Here is an 18,072-nt window from a genome sequence, read left to right as displayed (position 1 = left end):
ATAAATCTTTAAAATATATATATATATATATATATATAAACTCATGCCATTTGTAGCAACATGATGGAACTGAAGGGATTAAGTAAAAATAAGTCAGAGGGACACAAATAAATACTTTATGGTGTCACCTACATGTGGATTATAGATTAAACTAACAAAGGGTCAAAGGTAAATTTTAAACCAACCCTTGAAAAGTGACTGTGGCTTAGACTTTCTGATGGAGAGTGGTAAAAAAAAAAAGATGAATGGGAGAGGTGCACAAGACTATAATGGGGGACTACGAGAGCTTTGGTGGAGGGTGGGTTATATAACAAGTTGTCAAAATAGTAGCAAGGATGTGTAATAATTGAACTTTAATAACAGTAATATAAAAATACCAAGTTAGCCACCACTAACATCTATTTAGCCACCACTAATATCTATTTCTACTTCATGTTTAAAAATCAAGTTCAGAAATCTGAAACACTGTATACTGGATGAATTCTTTTGTGATCATAACATAAAATGCAATAGAATTCTTTATGTCTATGCTTTACTATAGCACTCAATATCCAACAGCCCTCGGGCTGGATAGACTCTAACCTGAGACTGATGGGAGAAGTAGTTGATAACACACCAAGCTGCCATTTTCCTGTGGTCATGAGTACTGCACATGGGAAAGCCATCTACTGAGCTGACAGTGTTAAGGTACACATGAAAGCAGGTAAGAAAAGGACAACTATAGAAGGTGATTCAATTCCTTCAACACTACTTGATTTGGATTTTCATTGCTTGAACTTTACCTCAACTTCCCCTCATAAAGGGCAGAGCGCAGCAGCCCATGTGAGTTCAGCAGACTATAGTGCTACAATCTGGGTAAAAATAGCTTTTTATATTTTCTGATACTTTCACATCCAGATAACTATTTTTCTTTCTCTGTAAATCTGAAAAGATTGAACAAGAATATTTAGCAGATGAGTACAGGGGACAGAAAAACCAGGAGTGAATTTTTAATCAAGAAGTAGACAGATAAATTAATTCACAAAGACTCTCCTTTTTTCTTTCCTATATTCAAAGAAGGGAAGAGGCTGTGTTTTCATGTCAGAATCATCTTTTTCTTTCTTTCTTTCTTTCTTTTTTTTCATTTATTGTCTTATATTTACTTAATTCAAATCCAAAGGTGGACACAGGCAGTAAAAATTGATTTCTTTCAGAACCTATAGTACACTGGTTTTGTAATCATGATTTCTTGGCAGATAAACCATCTGTATTTTAGTTATGAGGAATGTAATTTATCAAGAAATTAAGTCACCTAATCTTATGACTTAAAACAATTGAAGAATGGAATTTAAACTTTTTTTTTTTTAAGATTTATTTGTGCATACAGAACTGGGGTACAGGCCAGAGGATGAGGGGCGGCGAGAGGCTTCACCAGAGACAGAATGGGGAGCAGAACAGGCAGATAGACGAAGTACACTGCTGAGGGGAGCAGCAGGAGGGTCAGGAGAGGTCTGCCATGCCATGTGGATCTCCTCTGGGGCAGGCAGGAGTCGAACTCATGCGGCTTTTAGCTTCTTAATGTTGTGCTTTAACCTGCTGTGCTTTAACCTGCTGTGTCACCAGGGAGGCCCCGGAATTTAAACTTTTTAAAAGCCCAGGCTACTTCTATAATTACATTCCCTCAATTTTAGGATTATTGATGGTTTCCTTATTTTAGAATTGCTATTACAATATTCTTTAGCAAACCTCACATGCAAGATCTATACCTATTTATCAACCCATTACATTAGAGAGGGTAAGTTGGAAGAGAAAGAAGTGACTATAGATAAATTAAGTCTGTCTTTTTCTTTCTTTCTTTCTTTTTTTAGATTTATTTATTTATACAGAACCAGGGTACAGGCCAGAGATGTGGAGGGTGAGAGGATTCACCAGAGACAGAGTGGGGAGCAGAACAGGCAGATAGACGAAGTACACTGCTGAGGGGAGCAGCGGGCGGGTCAGGAGAGGTCTGCCAGGCCATGTGGATCTCCTCCGGGGCAGGCGGAAATCAAACTCATGCAGAAGTGGCTTAAGCTTCTTAGTGCTGTGCTTTAACCTGCTGCGCCATCAGGGAGGACCCTAAGTCTGTCATTTTTTATTTATACTATTTTGCTTAATTTTATTTTTTTTCCTTCAACTTTCCTGTTTTAATTTTAGCATTAGTGAATAAGGACAGTTGCATTTATTGTTTCAAGGTTATTTTACAGAATTAAAAACTCTGGAGGGAAGGACATTTGATTAGGAAAAAAATCAAAAAACAATGATTTGTATCACTTAGCATACTATTAGTTTTTAATTTAGATTAAAATGTGATAACTTTATGTTTAAATGTAATTGTGTTTCCTATTTTAAATCAGGCAACACCATAATTTCCATAAATTCATTTTCTCACAGACTTAAGTCATCTCATTATTTCTCTTAGCATTCTCTTTTTCACTACTCTCTTGATGTCATCAACAGTACAATCATGAAAACATAGTTTTAAAAATTTCATTCTAAATCTCTAATCTCCCCTAGAGAACAAAATGTAATTTTTTTTTGTATGTGCTTGTTGGCTTAGGATGCCAAGTCAAAGGTATTTTAAAACCCAAAGTTATCTAATTAAATTCATCATTTTAACTAAATAAAACATACTAAAAAACATTCTTATATGGGACTAAAATAGAAAATCATAAATTTAGTTGGATTCATTATAAACTTTTTCTTCTTAATTTTTTAAAAATATTTTAATTGTAATGATTGGAATATATGACTAAATCTCTTGGGCAAATATAAATTTCACCCCATACATTCATAATGGTCACTCAGCTATTCTGAGTGACTAACTGATCAAGATAGGTAGCTTAATTGTGAGGACAACATTGACTATCCAAATCAAAATATGAGTACAGCTATAGAATTGTTAGTTTAGTTGATTCAAGGCTACACATTTTATTTTCAGAAATCTGTGTTGATTTTTTCCCCCCTGATGGATTTAAGGTACTTGTAAAATATAGATCAGGTTTGATGATAACAGGAATGAATGAAGGATAAATGCTAAGTAGAGGAAATATTAGCAATGTACTAAAAAATTTCTGGTTCTCAGAAAAAGGCCCATGAGGTAAATAAAACAAGCAGCATACCACAAAGATTCCCTTCATCAGATCCATCAGGACAGTCCCTTTTCCCATTGCAGAGTTTCTCTGGCTGCAGGCAGACTGATGTATCATTAGCACAAGGATACTTGGGTGGTCCACACAAGAAACTCTCACAGTCATCTTCATCAGATTGATCTTCACAATCGATATCCCCATCACACACCCATGCCTTGTTGATGCATCTCCCTAAGAAAGTAGAAATAGCAAGTATTTGATTTTTGAAATTAAGTTTGTGAATTAATGAATAACTATTATTATCATCAACGAGAAACACAGCATTTTTTAAGAAATCTATATGCTGATAGTTTGACAGTTTAATTTTACAACAATTGTGTTCTTGCCTGGTAATGGTTATTATTATTATTTTAGTTTCAAGTTACTGTCCTAACCTTTTATAAAATATTCTGTGGATTGAAATTTAAATTATAGTATTCTTAAAAGCAAACAGTTTTTTATATACAGTTGTATATCAGTGTTGTTTGGAGTCTAAGTGTAGGTAAGGGATGATTTTTTTCAGAATCTTAATTTTTATAAATGCTTTATTTTAGCAGGAATTACCCCTATTTACCTTTATAACCTCAACACCTCAACTCCTCACACAAGACATATGTGCACAAATTTTCATAAGTGCATATAAAATGCTGTTAAGCATTTTGGTAGATAACATACTAACAGAATTTATAGAAATGTGCTTATGCTTATAGACACTGACAGAAGAAAATAACTATGTTTTAGCTAGCATGTTTCAAAAATAATAATGTGAAATGCAAAAAGAAAAATATCATTGTCATCTATGTGAATTATTTATTTGGATTTTTCTTATTTTCAGATTGTTTGCATTTTTCTTCTAAGTAATTATTTTTCCAGAATATAAAATGCTAAGACATAATGTGAATAAGTAATAAGCCTAAGAATAAATACCTGTTACTGACTGACTATATCACTATGTCATAAAATGTTTGGGGTAAGAAAGAGAAAGTGAGAATTTTTGATTATATATGTTCAAGAGTCATTATGTCTTTAATGTCTTTAACTATCAAGGCAACTAAATAATAAAATAATGAAAATATTGGTGAAAATACTTAACTGTTATGAATATATTCATAATTGTTCATAATATTATGTTAAAAATGAAAACAAATAATCAGTTCCCAAGCTTACATAAGTATATTAAATAATATGCTACATTAGTAATTTATCAAAATTACTATTTTATAGTACTAATTATTAATTTATATTACTAATTTATATTGTTCTTGGAAATACTACCTAGTATAATTAGAACATAAAAAGAAACAAGTTTTACAATTGGAAAAGAGCACTAGTACATACATTCAATGTAATCATTTATTTATAAATTGATAAAAAACTAAATAAGAACTATAAGAAACTAAGAATACAAAAACAGGCAGTTAGTTTCAAATGTTATACAAAAATCAATATATTTGTTATACTGTCAGAGTACAGTAGAAGAAAAGAAAAATGAATACTTATACCATAAAATAAAGCATTAGACATGAAATGGAAAGACATCCCCTGCTCCAGATTGGGAGAATTAACATCATCAAAATGGCCATCCTACCAAAAGGGATATACAGATTTAACACCATACCAATAAACGTCTCAATGACATTCTTCAAAGAAATAGAAAAAAATATCGATGAGATTCATATGGAACAACACAAAATCTCAAATAGCTAAAATTCTCATGACAAGAAAGAGAATAGAGGCATTACAATCCCAAACTTTAGGCTCTACTACAAAGCCATAATAATCAAACTGCATGGTACTGAAACAAGAACAGACATACTGACCAGTGGATTCAGATAGAAAATCCAAATGTAAACCCACAGGTTTATGGGCACCTAATCTTTGACAAAGGAGCAAAGAAGATACAATGGAACAAAGAAAATTTGTAAAGCAAGTGGTGCTGGGAAAACTGGTAAGCTACATGCGAAACTAGATCACTATCTCACACCATACACAAAAATCAACTCGAAGTGCATTAAAGACCTAGACATAAGAATAGAAACTATAAAATATCTGAAAGTAAAGATGGGCCAAACACTAAATGACATACACCTGAGTGACATCTTTGAATATTCAGCACTAAATGCAATGAAAGTGAAGGCAAGGATGAATAAATGGGACTGCATTAAGTTAAAGAGCTTCTGAACAGAAAAAGAAACATCACAAAAACAAGCAGACATCCCACTGACTGGGAAATATATATATATATATATATATATATATATACAAAACCAGAGATAAAGGAATGATCACAAAAGATATACATAGAACTGATGAAACTCAACAAAAATAAACAACCCCATCAAAAAATGGGCAGAAGGGCTAAAAAGACACTTCTCCAAAAAAGAAAATGCTGATGGCCAAAAAGCACATGAAAAAAAAAAAACGTTCATCACTTATAATAAGGGAGATGCAAATTAAAGCCATAATGAGATACCACCTCACTCCAGTGAGAATGGCACATCTTCAAACAACTAGCAACAAGTGTTGATGAGGATGTGGGGAAAAAGGAACACTCCTGCACTGCTGGTGGGAATGCAAGCTGATACAACTATGGAAAACTGTTTGGAGGTTCCTCAAACTACTAAATATGGAGATTCCATATGACCCAGCAATCCAGCTCCTAGGTATCTATTCAAAAGTCACAAAAACATTGATTCAAAAAGATACCTCACCCCATGTTTATTGCTGCTTTATTTACAATTGGAAAGACATGGAAACAGCCCGAATGCCCAAAAGTGAATGATTGGATTATTACTCAGCAACCAAAAAAACAAAACAAAACAAAAAAACAAAATAACACATGTCTTTTGCAGCAATATGGGTGGAGCTGGAAAAGATCATGCTTTATGAAATAAGACAGAAAAAAGAAAAGGAAAAATACCGGATGGTTTCACTCATAGCAGGAGTTTAACAGACCAGGCGAGAAAATAATAATAATAATGAACAGCTATATACCAGAGACATTTTATGTGGGTGGAGTGCAGAATGGGATCAAAAGCAGTGGGGGGAGGGAAATGCATTGGACTATGGTGATGGCACATGTGTGACTGTTGATGGGAAGCCCACAGGGGTTACAACTGAGGTGGAAAAAAATGCTTAAAATGATATAAAAATAAACTATTATATTATTAAAAAAGAAAGTATTAGAGATTAAACTATAAAATAATTTATATAATGAAAACTTTAAAAATTCTAAAAAGAAATAAAAAAAGAAACTTACATAGTGTATAGGTTGGTATGGGGTTTTATCACTGTAAATATATTAATTAGCCCCCAATTAATAATTAATACAATTCAACTAAAATCGAGGCAGTAAGTTTTAATTTTAATGGTTTATTATAAATTTAAGATTTTAAAAATGAAAATATCATTAGGAATCTTCTGAGATAATGACAATTGATGGCTATGAACTGTATAAACCACATATTTGAAAGTAATTTCAAGTAACAGTATGTAAAGTATTTTATAAAATATTAATAATTAAATTTACACAGGTACAAAATATGCTCATATAACTATAGGTTATAGTAAACTAAAAATGTTGTCAACTCAAAGTAATAGAATAAACCTAATTATAGAACTAATGATGTTAGGATCATGGATAAGTTATCTGGAGGAAGAAAATTAAAATGAAACTTTATGTTATTCTTATATCATAATAAATTCTAAATGAATCATTCATATAAACAGAATAAACCAACAACATATAATGAAATATATATTTCATTCATATTATTCAGTATAAAACAGATATTTAATAAAATAAACCCAAGGTACTTATTGTGCAGATGCAGAAAACATAAAAGACCAAAATATACATTTAATTTCATAATTATCTTTGAGTCTGTAGCAGCAATGAAATTCTTAAGGAGTCAGTAGACAGTTGATAAACTAGAAAAAAATTTTCATTACATTTGACAAAGTGGCTTATTTTTGTAAAATAAAAAAGGTTCTTTCAAATCAATTAAGTTCAATAATCAAATACAAACACAAGATTCACAGTGAATTAATATGTTTTGTAAACATATGGTACTCAAAACCTCTTGCAATTAAAAAGTAATCTAAATAACAACTGGATGTCATTTTTATTCTCTATCATATTGATCAAGATCAAAAAGTTGGATAATAATAATTTTGACAAAGTATATGAACAAGTCCCAATATAGAAATAACTGAAAATTGGAATAATATTGTGCAGTATGAGAATAATACTGAAATACTCTAGCAAATGCAAAAGGCATCAACTCTTCAACACTGTAATTATAATTTTATATCTTCATTATTATATGTACTCAAATGCACAAGATATGCATGTAAAACTATTAGATATTAGCAACTTAAATCATTTCAAAAATGGTAACATTAATTGCAATGCAATACATACTTTGAAATTATAGGCCTGTGTGAAAAAGGGATAAGGATATTTGCATAAGTTAATATTAAATAATCACCAAACAACTCGATAAAAAAGTGATGAAGCTGAGTAAATGGTAGACTTTCTTACATATTAAAAGAGATTTATTTGTTTACCAATACCTATGACTGTATTTCCATTCATATATCAATATAAGCACACACTTATGCTTTTCTCAAATAGGAGCTCTCTCTGGAGGGCAATACTGGAAACAGTTAAAAGTAATTGTCTCTAGGGAGAAAGATATGAGGTACTGCAACTTGAAGTAGAAGAAACTGTTTACACAAACTACTTTTGTACTATTTTATTTTCCTGCAAACACAATTTATTACAACTTTTCAAAAATACAAACTAATATTAAAATGATGATGATGATTTAATATATACATGTACCAAGATGTTTAAGTTTCCATAGATACAAAAAATAATTTAGGTTAATCTGTATTTTATAATTTCTTAGGGACTTTGGGAAATTGATAAGACCAGCTACCTGTCACCAAGGAGTTTATAATTTAGATAGAAAAACAAAATTCATGCATATCACATAAATATAGTCTAACATATGACATTCTCTACATAGACATAAATTTGTATAGGGCTATCAGCAAGTATAATGGAATGAAGGCAAGAACAAGTATATAACACTGCAATTTTGATTTTTAGTTTGGTAAATAAAGATGCAACTTCCTTTCCCCCATCCCCGATGTAACTAATCCATGATGACATTCTTAACCATTGATTGCAGAATGAGCTAAGAATTGCTTCAACAAACAAGTCCAAAAATCGTAAGTCTTTTAGAATGAGAATAACAGTAAATACTATTTCACATTCTTGATCTAATTGCTACCTGGGAAATGCAAAGAAAAAAATATTCAAATAGGTAAGAGCTTTAACTTAGATTATGTTGTCAGCTATGAACAAATATGAACACTTAAACCTTAGATCAAATTTACAAGTCTAAATAGCTTCCTCCTCTCACTGAACTTGCAATATATATTTGAAGCTCAAATGCTTCTTCATTCCTCTTTTAATTCTTACAAAAATCTAGGTAACTGGTATTATATGCTTAATTAAATTTCTAATTGATGGCATTTATTGGGTAAAACTCAAAAACAAATAACCTTGGCAAATATATTTAAAGCCTGTTGATTTTTCACTGTATTCAATAAGGACAAATCATTACAGTCAAGTCATTGGGCATAACCTCTTGAAAGAAAAAAAAAAAAGCTAAGATTTCCTTAATTAAGCTGCTTATTTGTATGTATGTGTGTATGTGAGTGTGTGTATGAAACTTTCATATGTATAAAACTTTAAGACTTGAATTAAACACATACTAAAATAATTAATGACCCTCCCTTGTGGAGCAGCAGGTTAGGGTGCAGCACTGCATGCTAGCCGCAGCCACAGCCACAGCCATATCAGTGTGAGGTTGATCCCCGGCCTGGAGATGATCCACATGGCGCAGCAGACCATTCTTGTCTTGCTTGTTGTTCCCTCAGCATTGTAGTTTGTTGATTGCCTATTCTGTTCCTCACTCTGACTCTGGTGAATCCTCTCACTGCCTCTGCACCTCTGGCCTGTACCCCAGTTCTGTGTGCATAAATAAATCTTAAAAACATAATTAAATATTAATAATAAGTATGTCTTAGGGTTACTAAATATTTAATTTCTCAATAAAAATATAAAAAAAAGAATTAAATGTGCTTGAATGAGTTCAAATAAGCTGTAAAACATTTTATGCTCAAATATTATCATTTATTATCAAGTTAAGTTTCACATATTTTATGATGTATTTATAATGGTGATTTCAATGTGATAACTGCATAAGACATTTGTGGGAACCACAGTTTTGTTCCTTGAATAAAGAAAGTAAGAATGGCTAATTTAAAACAGAAACAGCAAACAACAATGAAACAGCTATTGACCTCTCTTTCTTGTTTTCACTTTCCCCCTTTCTCTCCCATGAACATATACAAACTCATACATTATAAGTACATACTTTTTGATTTGCACATACTTTGAAGTATACAGTATATGTTAACCAGAGCAAAGTCAAGACCTGTAAGAAAACTAAGAGTATCTTGCAAACCAAGAAAATATTTGGCTTTCCTAAAATAAACATATCTTTCTAAGTTCTCTTCTTTGTTAATCCGTTTGATCATTATTTCCTTAAATATATATTTTTATTTATTTATGTAAACAAGAACTGGGGTGTAGGCCAGAGTGATGTAAGTTGATGGATTGAGCAGAGACAGAGTGGGGAGCAGAATAGGCAGATTTACTGAAATACTCAGCTGAGGGGAGCAGACAGGAGAGGTCTGCTGTGCATGTGGGTGAGCTCCATGGCAATGGAAGGAACTCAAGGTGCACTTTAACCCTTACGCCACTGGGGAGGCCACATTTGACTTTTTTAGGCAGATGTGTAGATGTATCATTTTGCAAACTTCTTCACTTAGTTTTATCTTAAAATATATAGTAGAATAACAATTTTCCTGGGATATATTTGTCCTGCTAATATTAAGAGAATGATTTAGAAAATAATTGAATTTTTTAGAAAATAAGCCTGAATTTACTCACTATTACATTTATTGTGTCCTTTGAATACTGGTCTTTAAAATGCAATTCTTCTTCTAATTTTAATCTTTCTTTTAATTTTAATCTCTAATATCACATATATTTATTTCTCTAGCAATGTTTGACTTCAACTCAGCTTAGAAAATACTTACTGAATAGCATGTGATTGTTTAGTTATTGAAGAGTACAGAAATATGGAAAATACAAGTTCCTGACCTTTGAAGCAGAAATGTAGTGGTGACAAACATCCCAATATTGAACATATCAGAGGACATAAGACAAATGCCATAATATATCATAGATGCAACACAATTTCAAATAAGGAGAAAATATGTATGATTGAAAGACTGAATACAAATTTAATGAGATATTATTTGGAAAGGGATCTCAAGGGTGGTAGTGAATATTATATAAGGATACAAGAAAAATGAAATAATTTCATAAAGATCATAGCCTTATGTGTACATTCCTAACATTTAAGTATGAATGCTCTGAGAACTAAACCAAATAATACGAAAAAAGAGAACAATTTAGTAGCATGGAGATTACTCTGGCTCCTCAATGACAGTGTATCAAGGCACAGATGGTAGATGTAAATTAACTTTTTTTTTAAGATTTATGTATTTATACATACAGACAGGACTTGAATACAGGCCAGTGGTGCAGAGTCAGTGAGAGGCTTCACCAGAGACAGAGTGGAGAGCAGGGCAGAAAGATCGACGAAGTACATTGCTGAGGGGAGCAGCAGGTGAGACAGGAGAGGTCTGCTGGGCCATGTGGACTGGGGTGTAGGCCAGAGTGATGTAAGGATAGAACTCACGCTGAAGTGGTTGTGGCTAGCCTGCAGTGTTGCATCCTAACCTGTTGTGCCACCAGGGAGGGCCAAGTAAATCAACTCTATCTTAGTTTAGTCTTTCATAGTTAGTGAATCCACTGCAAAATAGCATTTTGGAGGTGGATTCTTTATTTTATGCTAAACATTATTTTATAATGCAGAAATGCTTATCGAAACTATATACACAGAACTATGTACACTGAGTGCTTGTGATGATTTTCTACGGCAATTTTGAACATGTAGAGTTTTAGCTTCATTTGCTGATTCTAACCCACCCCTAAAATGCAACTCCTAAAAGCAATAAAGAGCAGGGCTTGTTCTGGAAGCAATAATGAGGCAGGCTGGGGCCTCATTTTTACTAATTGTTCATTTGAGAAGTATTTCTTAATCTTACAAACAATGGATAACCATAGAAAAATTTTGAGGTAGAATAAATGTCCAATTATAATTCATGACAGGAATCATAACAGGAAATCAAAGCTACATGTGTACAGAATGAACTGAAGCTAATAAGCATCAAGGGTGAAACTATTGTAGGAACCACAAATTGTAGGCACCACAAATTCTGAAAGATAGAATGTGGGCTGTGTTATATGTACTTGGAAAGAATGGAATGGGTGACAGAGAAATAGTAGCAGTAATATCAGTAGGTACTGGAAATTTACTACCATTTAATAGCGTCAAAAGGTGCTTTTTTCTTTAAATGATACATTTACTTAATGTATCATCTAACAGAAACAGATAAATGAGATAGAATTTGGTTTTGGAGAGAATTAAAAAAAATAGAAATGTTTACCAAGGGGATTACAATTGAGATGGAAAATTTACAAAAAGATGTAAAAATAAACTATCCTATTATTCATTAAAAATATATCAAAAATACAAATGTTTAAAGCATAATAAATTTGAGAGGTATTTATCTGAAAATGATATTTGAAACTTGGGGAGAGATTACTATGCATACTTTGCAAAATGATGAGTTGGTGCAAGACAGAGAAATGAAGGGAAAAGAGTTTGTTATGCCTGGGACATTGCATGTATTCAGCAATTTTTTTTTTCCAGTTAGACAGAAGGGATAGAGAGAGGGGATAGTTCAAGAAAAAAAACTGTTTAAAAAAAAAAAAAACTAAATGGTAAGTGACTTTGATAATTTAAATGAAAATATTTTAAGTAGAGTACCTGTGTTGAAGAAAAGTATGTCAAGATACAGTATTATTAAATAGAAGCATCATTAATTAAGTACACACTGTGATTTAGGCACTTTTTTTGTACCTATTGCTATTTTATTATTGTAACTATCATTTTACAGATGAGAAATTTAGTATAGTAATTTATCTGAATCTAGTCTCTGAATGACCAAATAGAAATGAAGATGGAGAAGAGTAATGACTGAGGAATCATTCCTGGTCACCACCAAAATATCAATTTCATCAAAAGTAGGGTTAAATGTTAGATTGCAGAGGGTGAGGAAATGAATGAGAAAAAACACATCTAGGTACACTACACAAGGTCATTTAATGAAAAGAAGGAAGGAGATGCTAATAAAATCACAGAAGTGTTTGTGAACACTTATTGAACCAGTAATATTTGTGGAGAAAAGAAAAAATAGTGTGGAGAAAGAAATTGACTGCATAGGCAAGAACAATCACTACTATCCCTCAGGGCCTGATGAGTAAGAAAGAGGTCACAGGATCAATATTTAAAGAGAAGCTCTTCTAGCCCATATGTTGGGATATCCTTACTTAGATACAGGAGAGAAGAGTAACTAGATAGCAAGAGGTTTAAAACTGTCAGTGGAATGAAGCAAAAGAAATCTACCTAAATGTGCCTGGCTCCTAGGGAGCAATATGCAAAGTAGCACTATACAGTACACTGACAATGGAGAACTCATCACAATATTTTCATCATAAATACATAAAAGTATTCCATTGGGTTGGTTACAGGAAGGAAAATAAGTGCTGTATTTAGACATTTTTCATTTATAATCTATCATATATTTCTAATAAATCACTATTGCACTATAGAGTATTTTGAAGATTTATTATACAGATAGACTGTAAACAGTGATTAAATTCACGATTTCATTTTGTATTTATTGATACAACAGTGGGGAAGGAAAACAATACAATCCGCACATAGAGCGGAATGGCTAGATCATTCACAGAGGCCCATATGGATTTTCATCACACGGGGCATCAGAACAGTTTATGAAGTCACTGTCAGAGGTAAATACCCACATGTGCCAGTTAATTTTGTTACATTATTTTGCTAAAGACTGCTTTATCCTTAATGCCTAACACAATCTTGGGACCTGACTTGAAAACATATGCTGCTTTTTTTAATGTAATCTAGAGTGAAAGATATATGGGCCAGTTTACTCTGTCACTAATCTTGAAAAGATCATCTACAGATTATACAAGCATCACATTCTTATTTATTTCCCCTACACTCTTTTCCCATAAACAAAGACAAAATAATAGCCACAATTTGTTGAGACTCTTTCTAGAAATATTTTGATTATAAAACTTATGTTTTATACCACCTCACCCCAGTGAGAATGGCACATCTTCAAACAACTAGCAACAACAAATGTTGGCGAGGATGTGGAGAAACAGGAACTCTTCTGCACTGCTGTGGGAATGCAAACTAGTACAACCACTATGGAAAATTGTTGGGAGGTTCCTCTAACTGCTAAACATGGATCTTCCCTATGACCCAGTAATCCCACTCTTAGGTAACTATCCAAAAGACACAAAAACACTGATTCAAAAAGATACCTGCACCCCCATGCTTACTGATGCTTTATGCCCAATTGGAAAGACATGGGAACAGCTCAAATACCCAAAAATGGATGACTGGATTAAAAAGATGTGGTGCAGATACACAATTACTCAGCAACCAAAAAACAAACAACAACAACAAAAAAAAAACACATGTCTTTTGCAGCAACATGGATGTAGCTGGAGAAGAACATGCTCACTAAAATAAGCCAGGAAGAAAAGGAGAAATACCAGATGGTATCTCTCATAATAGGACTATAACGGAACAGGTGAGAAAATAATGATAATGATGAACAGCTATATACCAGAGACATTTTGTGGGGGTGGAGTGGGGAATGGGATCAAAAACAGTGGAGGGAGGGAAATGCACTGGACTATGGTGATGGCACATGGGTGATTTGGGATGGGAAACCCAAGGGGATTGCAATTGAGATGGAAAAATGCACAGAAATATGTAAAAATAAACTATTATAAAATTAAAAAAAACTTATGTTTTATTTTCACTTAATTTAAATTAATATTATATGTTATCCTCACTTCACCTCACCTTTCACTCAATGCTTAATCATAGGAATTATCCATGAAAATGTGTTGTATTTTTTATTCTTTAAAATTGATGCAAGTATTCTGATATTCTATTGCATACATACAGCATAATGCTTGCACCAGTACCATATTTTGTCTTACTTAGGTTATTGGAAACATTTAACTATTAAACACAATTTACTGCCAAATAGCATTTGAAAAAAAAGTTCAGTATCATATGCCATTAAGAAAATGAAATTGAAACAGCAGTGAGATATCACCACACACCTGTTAAATGGTGAAAACTCAAAATCCTGATAGACTTAAATGTCAATAAGGGTTTGGAAAAATGAGATTATCCTCATTCACTGCTATTTGGTGGCAAAACTACAGTCACTTTGGAAGATGGTAAGACTATTTCTTGGAAACTAAGCATACTCTTACCACATTTTAAGCAATGACACCTCTGGTATTTTCCCAAATGAAGTGAAAACTCATGCCCATGTAAAAATCTATACAGATATTCATACCAGCTTTATTCATAATTGCAAATACTTGGAAGCAATCAAGATGTCCATTATTAGGTAAGTGGATACACCCAAACTATAAAATAGTATTCAACAACAAAAAGTAATTACCTTTCAAGTCATACAAAGAAAAGAAAGGAAGTTAAATGTATATTACCAAATGGAAGAAGTCCATCTGGAAAAAAAAAATATATATATATACAATATGATTACAACTATATGACATCCTAGAAAAGGAAAAAAATAATTTGAGAGACAATAAAATATTAATGGTTGTCTGTAGTTAGGGTAAAGGGTAGTCTGTACTTAGAGTGTAACAAATGTTCTTTAGGGAAGTGAAATTATTTAGTATGATACTAAGATGGCACATATTATGTATTTATCAAAACACATGGTTGTGTAACATCAAGAGTAAACCCTAAAATGAACTATATAATGGGTGCTTAGGATGTGAAAATGTAGAAATAGAGGTTTATCATGGTATCCATTGTATCATTCAACCTCATAATACTGATAGTGAAGAAGCTATGTTTATAGGCAGCAGAGATAGAGAAGGATTGGGAACTTTCTGCTTACTTCTGTTGTGAATATAAAACTGATCTAAAAAATAAAGTCTAGTTAAATACACTTTCACAGAAATTTCAATTTTAGGACATGTAATTTCATTTGGTTTTAAAACTTAAATATATGTATTATGATTTCTGAATTAATTATTTTTGAAGTGTGGCTTTAGTTTTAAAATTCATGGTTTTTTAACTTATTTAATATTGACACTTGATTCAATTATTGTATACAGAGAATGTTTGCCATAAATTTGAACTAATAGTCATCAAATTTGAAACTCTTTTGCAGAATTTCATGTAAATGTAAGACTCTTTATATAACTGTAAGCTTAGTCAACATATGGCATTTTCTCATAGATGATCTTGCCCTTTATATGTTTAAGAAACATTTATATTTGTCCATTTGAGAGTTTTTCCTTATTTTATGTGGGTTGATTTTTCTAAAATGCTACTAGAGTTACTAAGTATTGGTGTATATTGCAATCTATATTGCAATAATTTCCACTGGTTTATTTGTATTAACATTCTTTTCCAGTTTGGGACTATTCTAGTTTTAAAGAGAGAATATGTAGTTTTATGATGAATTAATCTTTTAATGTCACCCTGGTTTTGATATGGTATTTAGAATGATGATAATAAATGTCATGAGAAAGATGGTTTGTGTTGAAGCATGTAAAGACAAACTGACACTTAGGGCTTTAAAGCCAATATTAAGTTGTGTGAAGGAACAACTTAAACACATGTATTTTTTTCAAATGCTCTGAAGGAGATGGAATGAGAATACAACAATTAGCATTTCATTTTTGCTTAATCCTTAGTAATTTTATAATGGCTGTCTTTGACAACTAATTTTGTTAGTGACCCCAATTTTCTACATGTGTTTAAGTTCTTTTATTCCCCTTTTGTGTGTGTGTGTGCATGTGTGTTAAAAGTATTGGGGTATAGGCCAGAGGTATGGGGGTAGAGTATTCATCAGAGACAGAGTGGGAGAGCAGAATAGGTAGATCAACTGAAATCAACTGTTTTGAGGAGCAGCAGGCAAGACAGTAGAGGCTAGCATGCAGTACTGCGTCCTTACATGTTGAGCCATCAGGGAGGGCATATGCCCATTTTTTATCCCATTTCTCAAAGTACATATATTTTAGGAAGCAAATACCAGCAATGTCTTCTTCTTTTTTTAATCTCCTTTAAAAATCAGTGTCCATTCTATTTTCTTGTTCTAGTATTAACCCTGGTTTCAGTCCCCAAATTTAGTGGGTCAGCTTTACTTTTGTATTAACCCTAAGGTCAGAACAGTTTATATCTACTAGACTCCAGTTTTAACACAGTCATCCAGCTTCAAATATTCTTGCATTTTAAGACTCTGTTTTACTGCAATTCATCAGAGGTACATTTTGCTTTCCAACATGACTATGTCTAGTTCATTTTCTTCTGTTACATTTTATTATCATCTCTATGCATTTTAGCAGTATAGAATTCAAAATCTGAAATTAAAATTTTGTCTTCATATGAATTTATTTATGTCTCCTTAAGTGAGAATAGATTACATCATTGTATGAATGGATGGGAATTATTAGTCTCCCTGTAGACTAATAATAGTTTATTTTGCTATTAATATAACATGTTGCAGTGAAAATCTTTGCATTTACTTTTATACATTCCTGCTATTATTTCCATTAATTTCTAGAAGTGAGAAGAAGGGATTAAAGAAACTTTTCTAAAAACAGCTGGAGGGCTTTCTTTCTCTTACCATTATTCTATAAAAATTTTACTTCATATTTCATAATGAAGTTTGTATTTCTGAGGTTTTGGTTCATTTGTTTTTCTGAGGAGTGGGTTTACAATGTCCTCCTCTGATTCTCCAACTATAATTTAACTGCTTTTATTGGTCTGGGTATGTGAGACCAGATTTAGGAAAATATAGTTATTGCGAAGGTATGTTCTTCAAAACTTAGGACTTAAATGATAATGGCTCTATTGAACATTAGTTCAATTTAACTCTCATTTTCTTCCTTATGGGAATGAAGTGACTTATTAATATACCTACATTCCAATAGGTTGCAAATATAATAAAATGAATATATATATATATATATATATAAACCATTAAAAATAAAAAAAGAAGATAACCCTAAGAACTTTTAAATATTCATGTAAGGTTTTAGCAATCATTGAAAATAAATATAAACTCTGGGAAAATTAAAAATGTCTTAACTGGCAGAACTATTTTTGTTTATTTTTGCATAGAAGAACTGAAGTGTAGGCCAGAGATATAGGGGTGGGTTAGAGGATTCACCAGGGTCAAGTGGGAAGCAGAACAGTGAAATACACTAAGGGGAGCAGTGGACAGGACAGGAGAGTTCTGCTGAGCTATGTGGTTTATTCCCTGGCTGGGCACTGAACTCAGGCCCTAGTGGTGCTAATGCTGAGACTTGACCCCTAGGCTACCAGGGAGGCCCTTTTCTCAAAATTCTACTCTATAATCCAGAACAGCCATTATAAAGGATAAAAATATGCTTCCACCCACAGTGTGCCAGTTTAGAAAAGTATAATTTTGAACTCAAGCCATTTGTGATTCAACGAACATAGGAAAGACTCTTCCAGAGCTTTCCTTATCTGACTTAAAACAATTAATTAAGAAAGGAAGGCTGCCACAATCACTCTCC

General features: G+C 32.4%; 1 protein-coding gene across 1 annotated transcript in view; it reads right to left on the bottom strand.

Annotated features, from left to right (window-relative positions):
* The window catches only part of LRP1B (low density lipoprotein receptor-related protein 1B), a 1,583,276-nt gene that overhangs the window by 512,873 nt on the left and 1,052,331 nt on the right, over positions 1–18,072 (bottom strand). The window contains exon 7 of the mRNA XM_012727834.1: positions 3,141–3,341. Within this exon, the coding sequence (XP_012583288.1) occupies positions 3,141–3,341 (201 nt within the window). The remainder of the gene's footprint in view (positions 1–3,140; positions 3,342–18,072) is intronic.

Source organism: Condylura cristata, unplaced genomic scaffold, assembly GCF_000260355.1.
Source record: "Condylura cristata isolate star-nosed mole 26May11 unplaced genomic scaffold, ConCri1.0 scaffold00002, whole genome shotgun sequence".
Lineage (NCBI taxonomy): Eukaryota > Metazoa > Chordata > Mammalia > Eulipotyphla > Talpidae > Condylura > Condylura cristata.
This window is presented reverse-complemented; position numbering and strand designations above follow the sequence as displayed.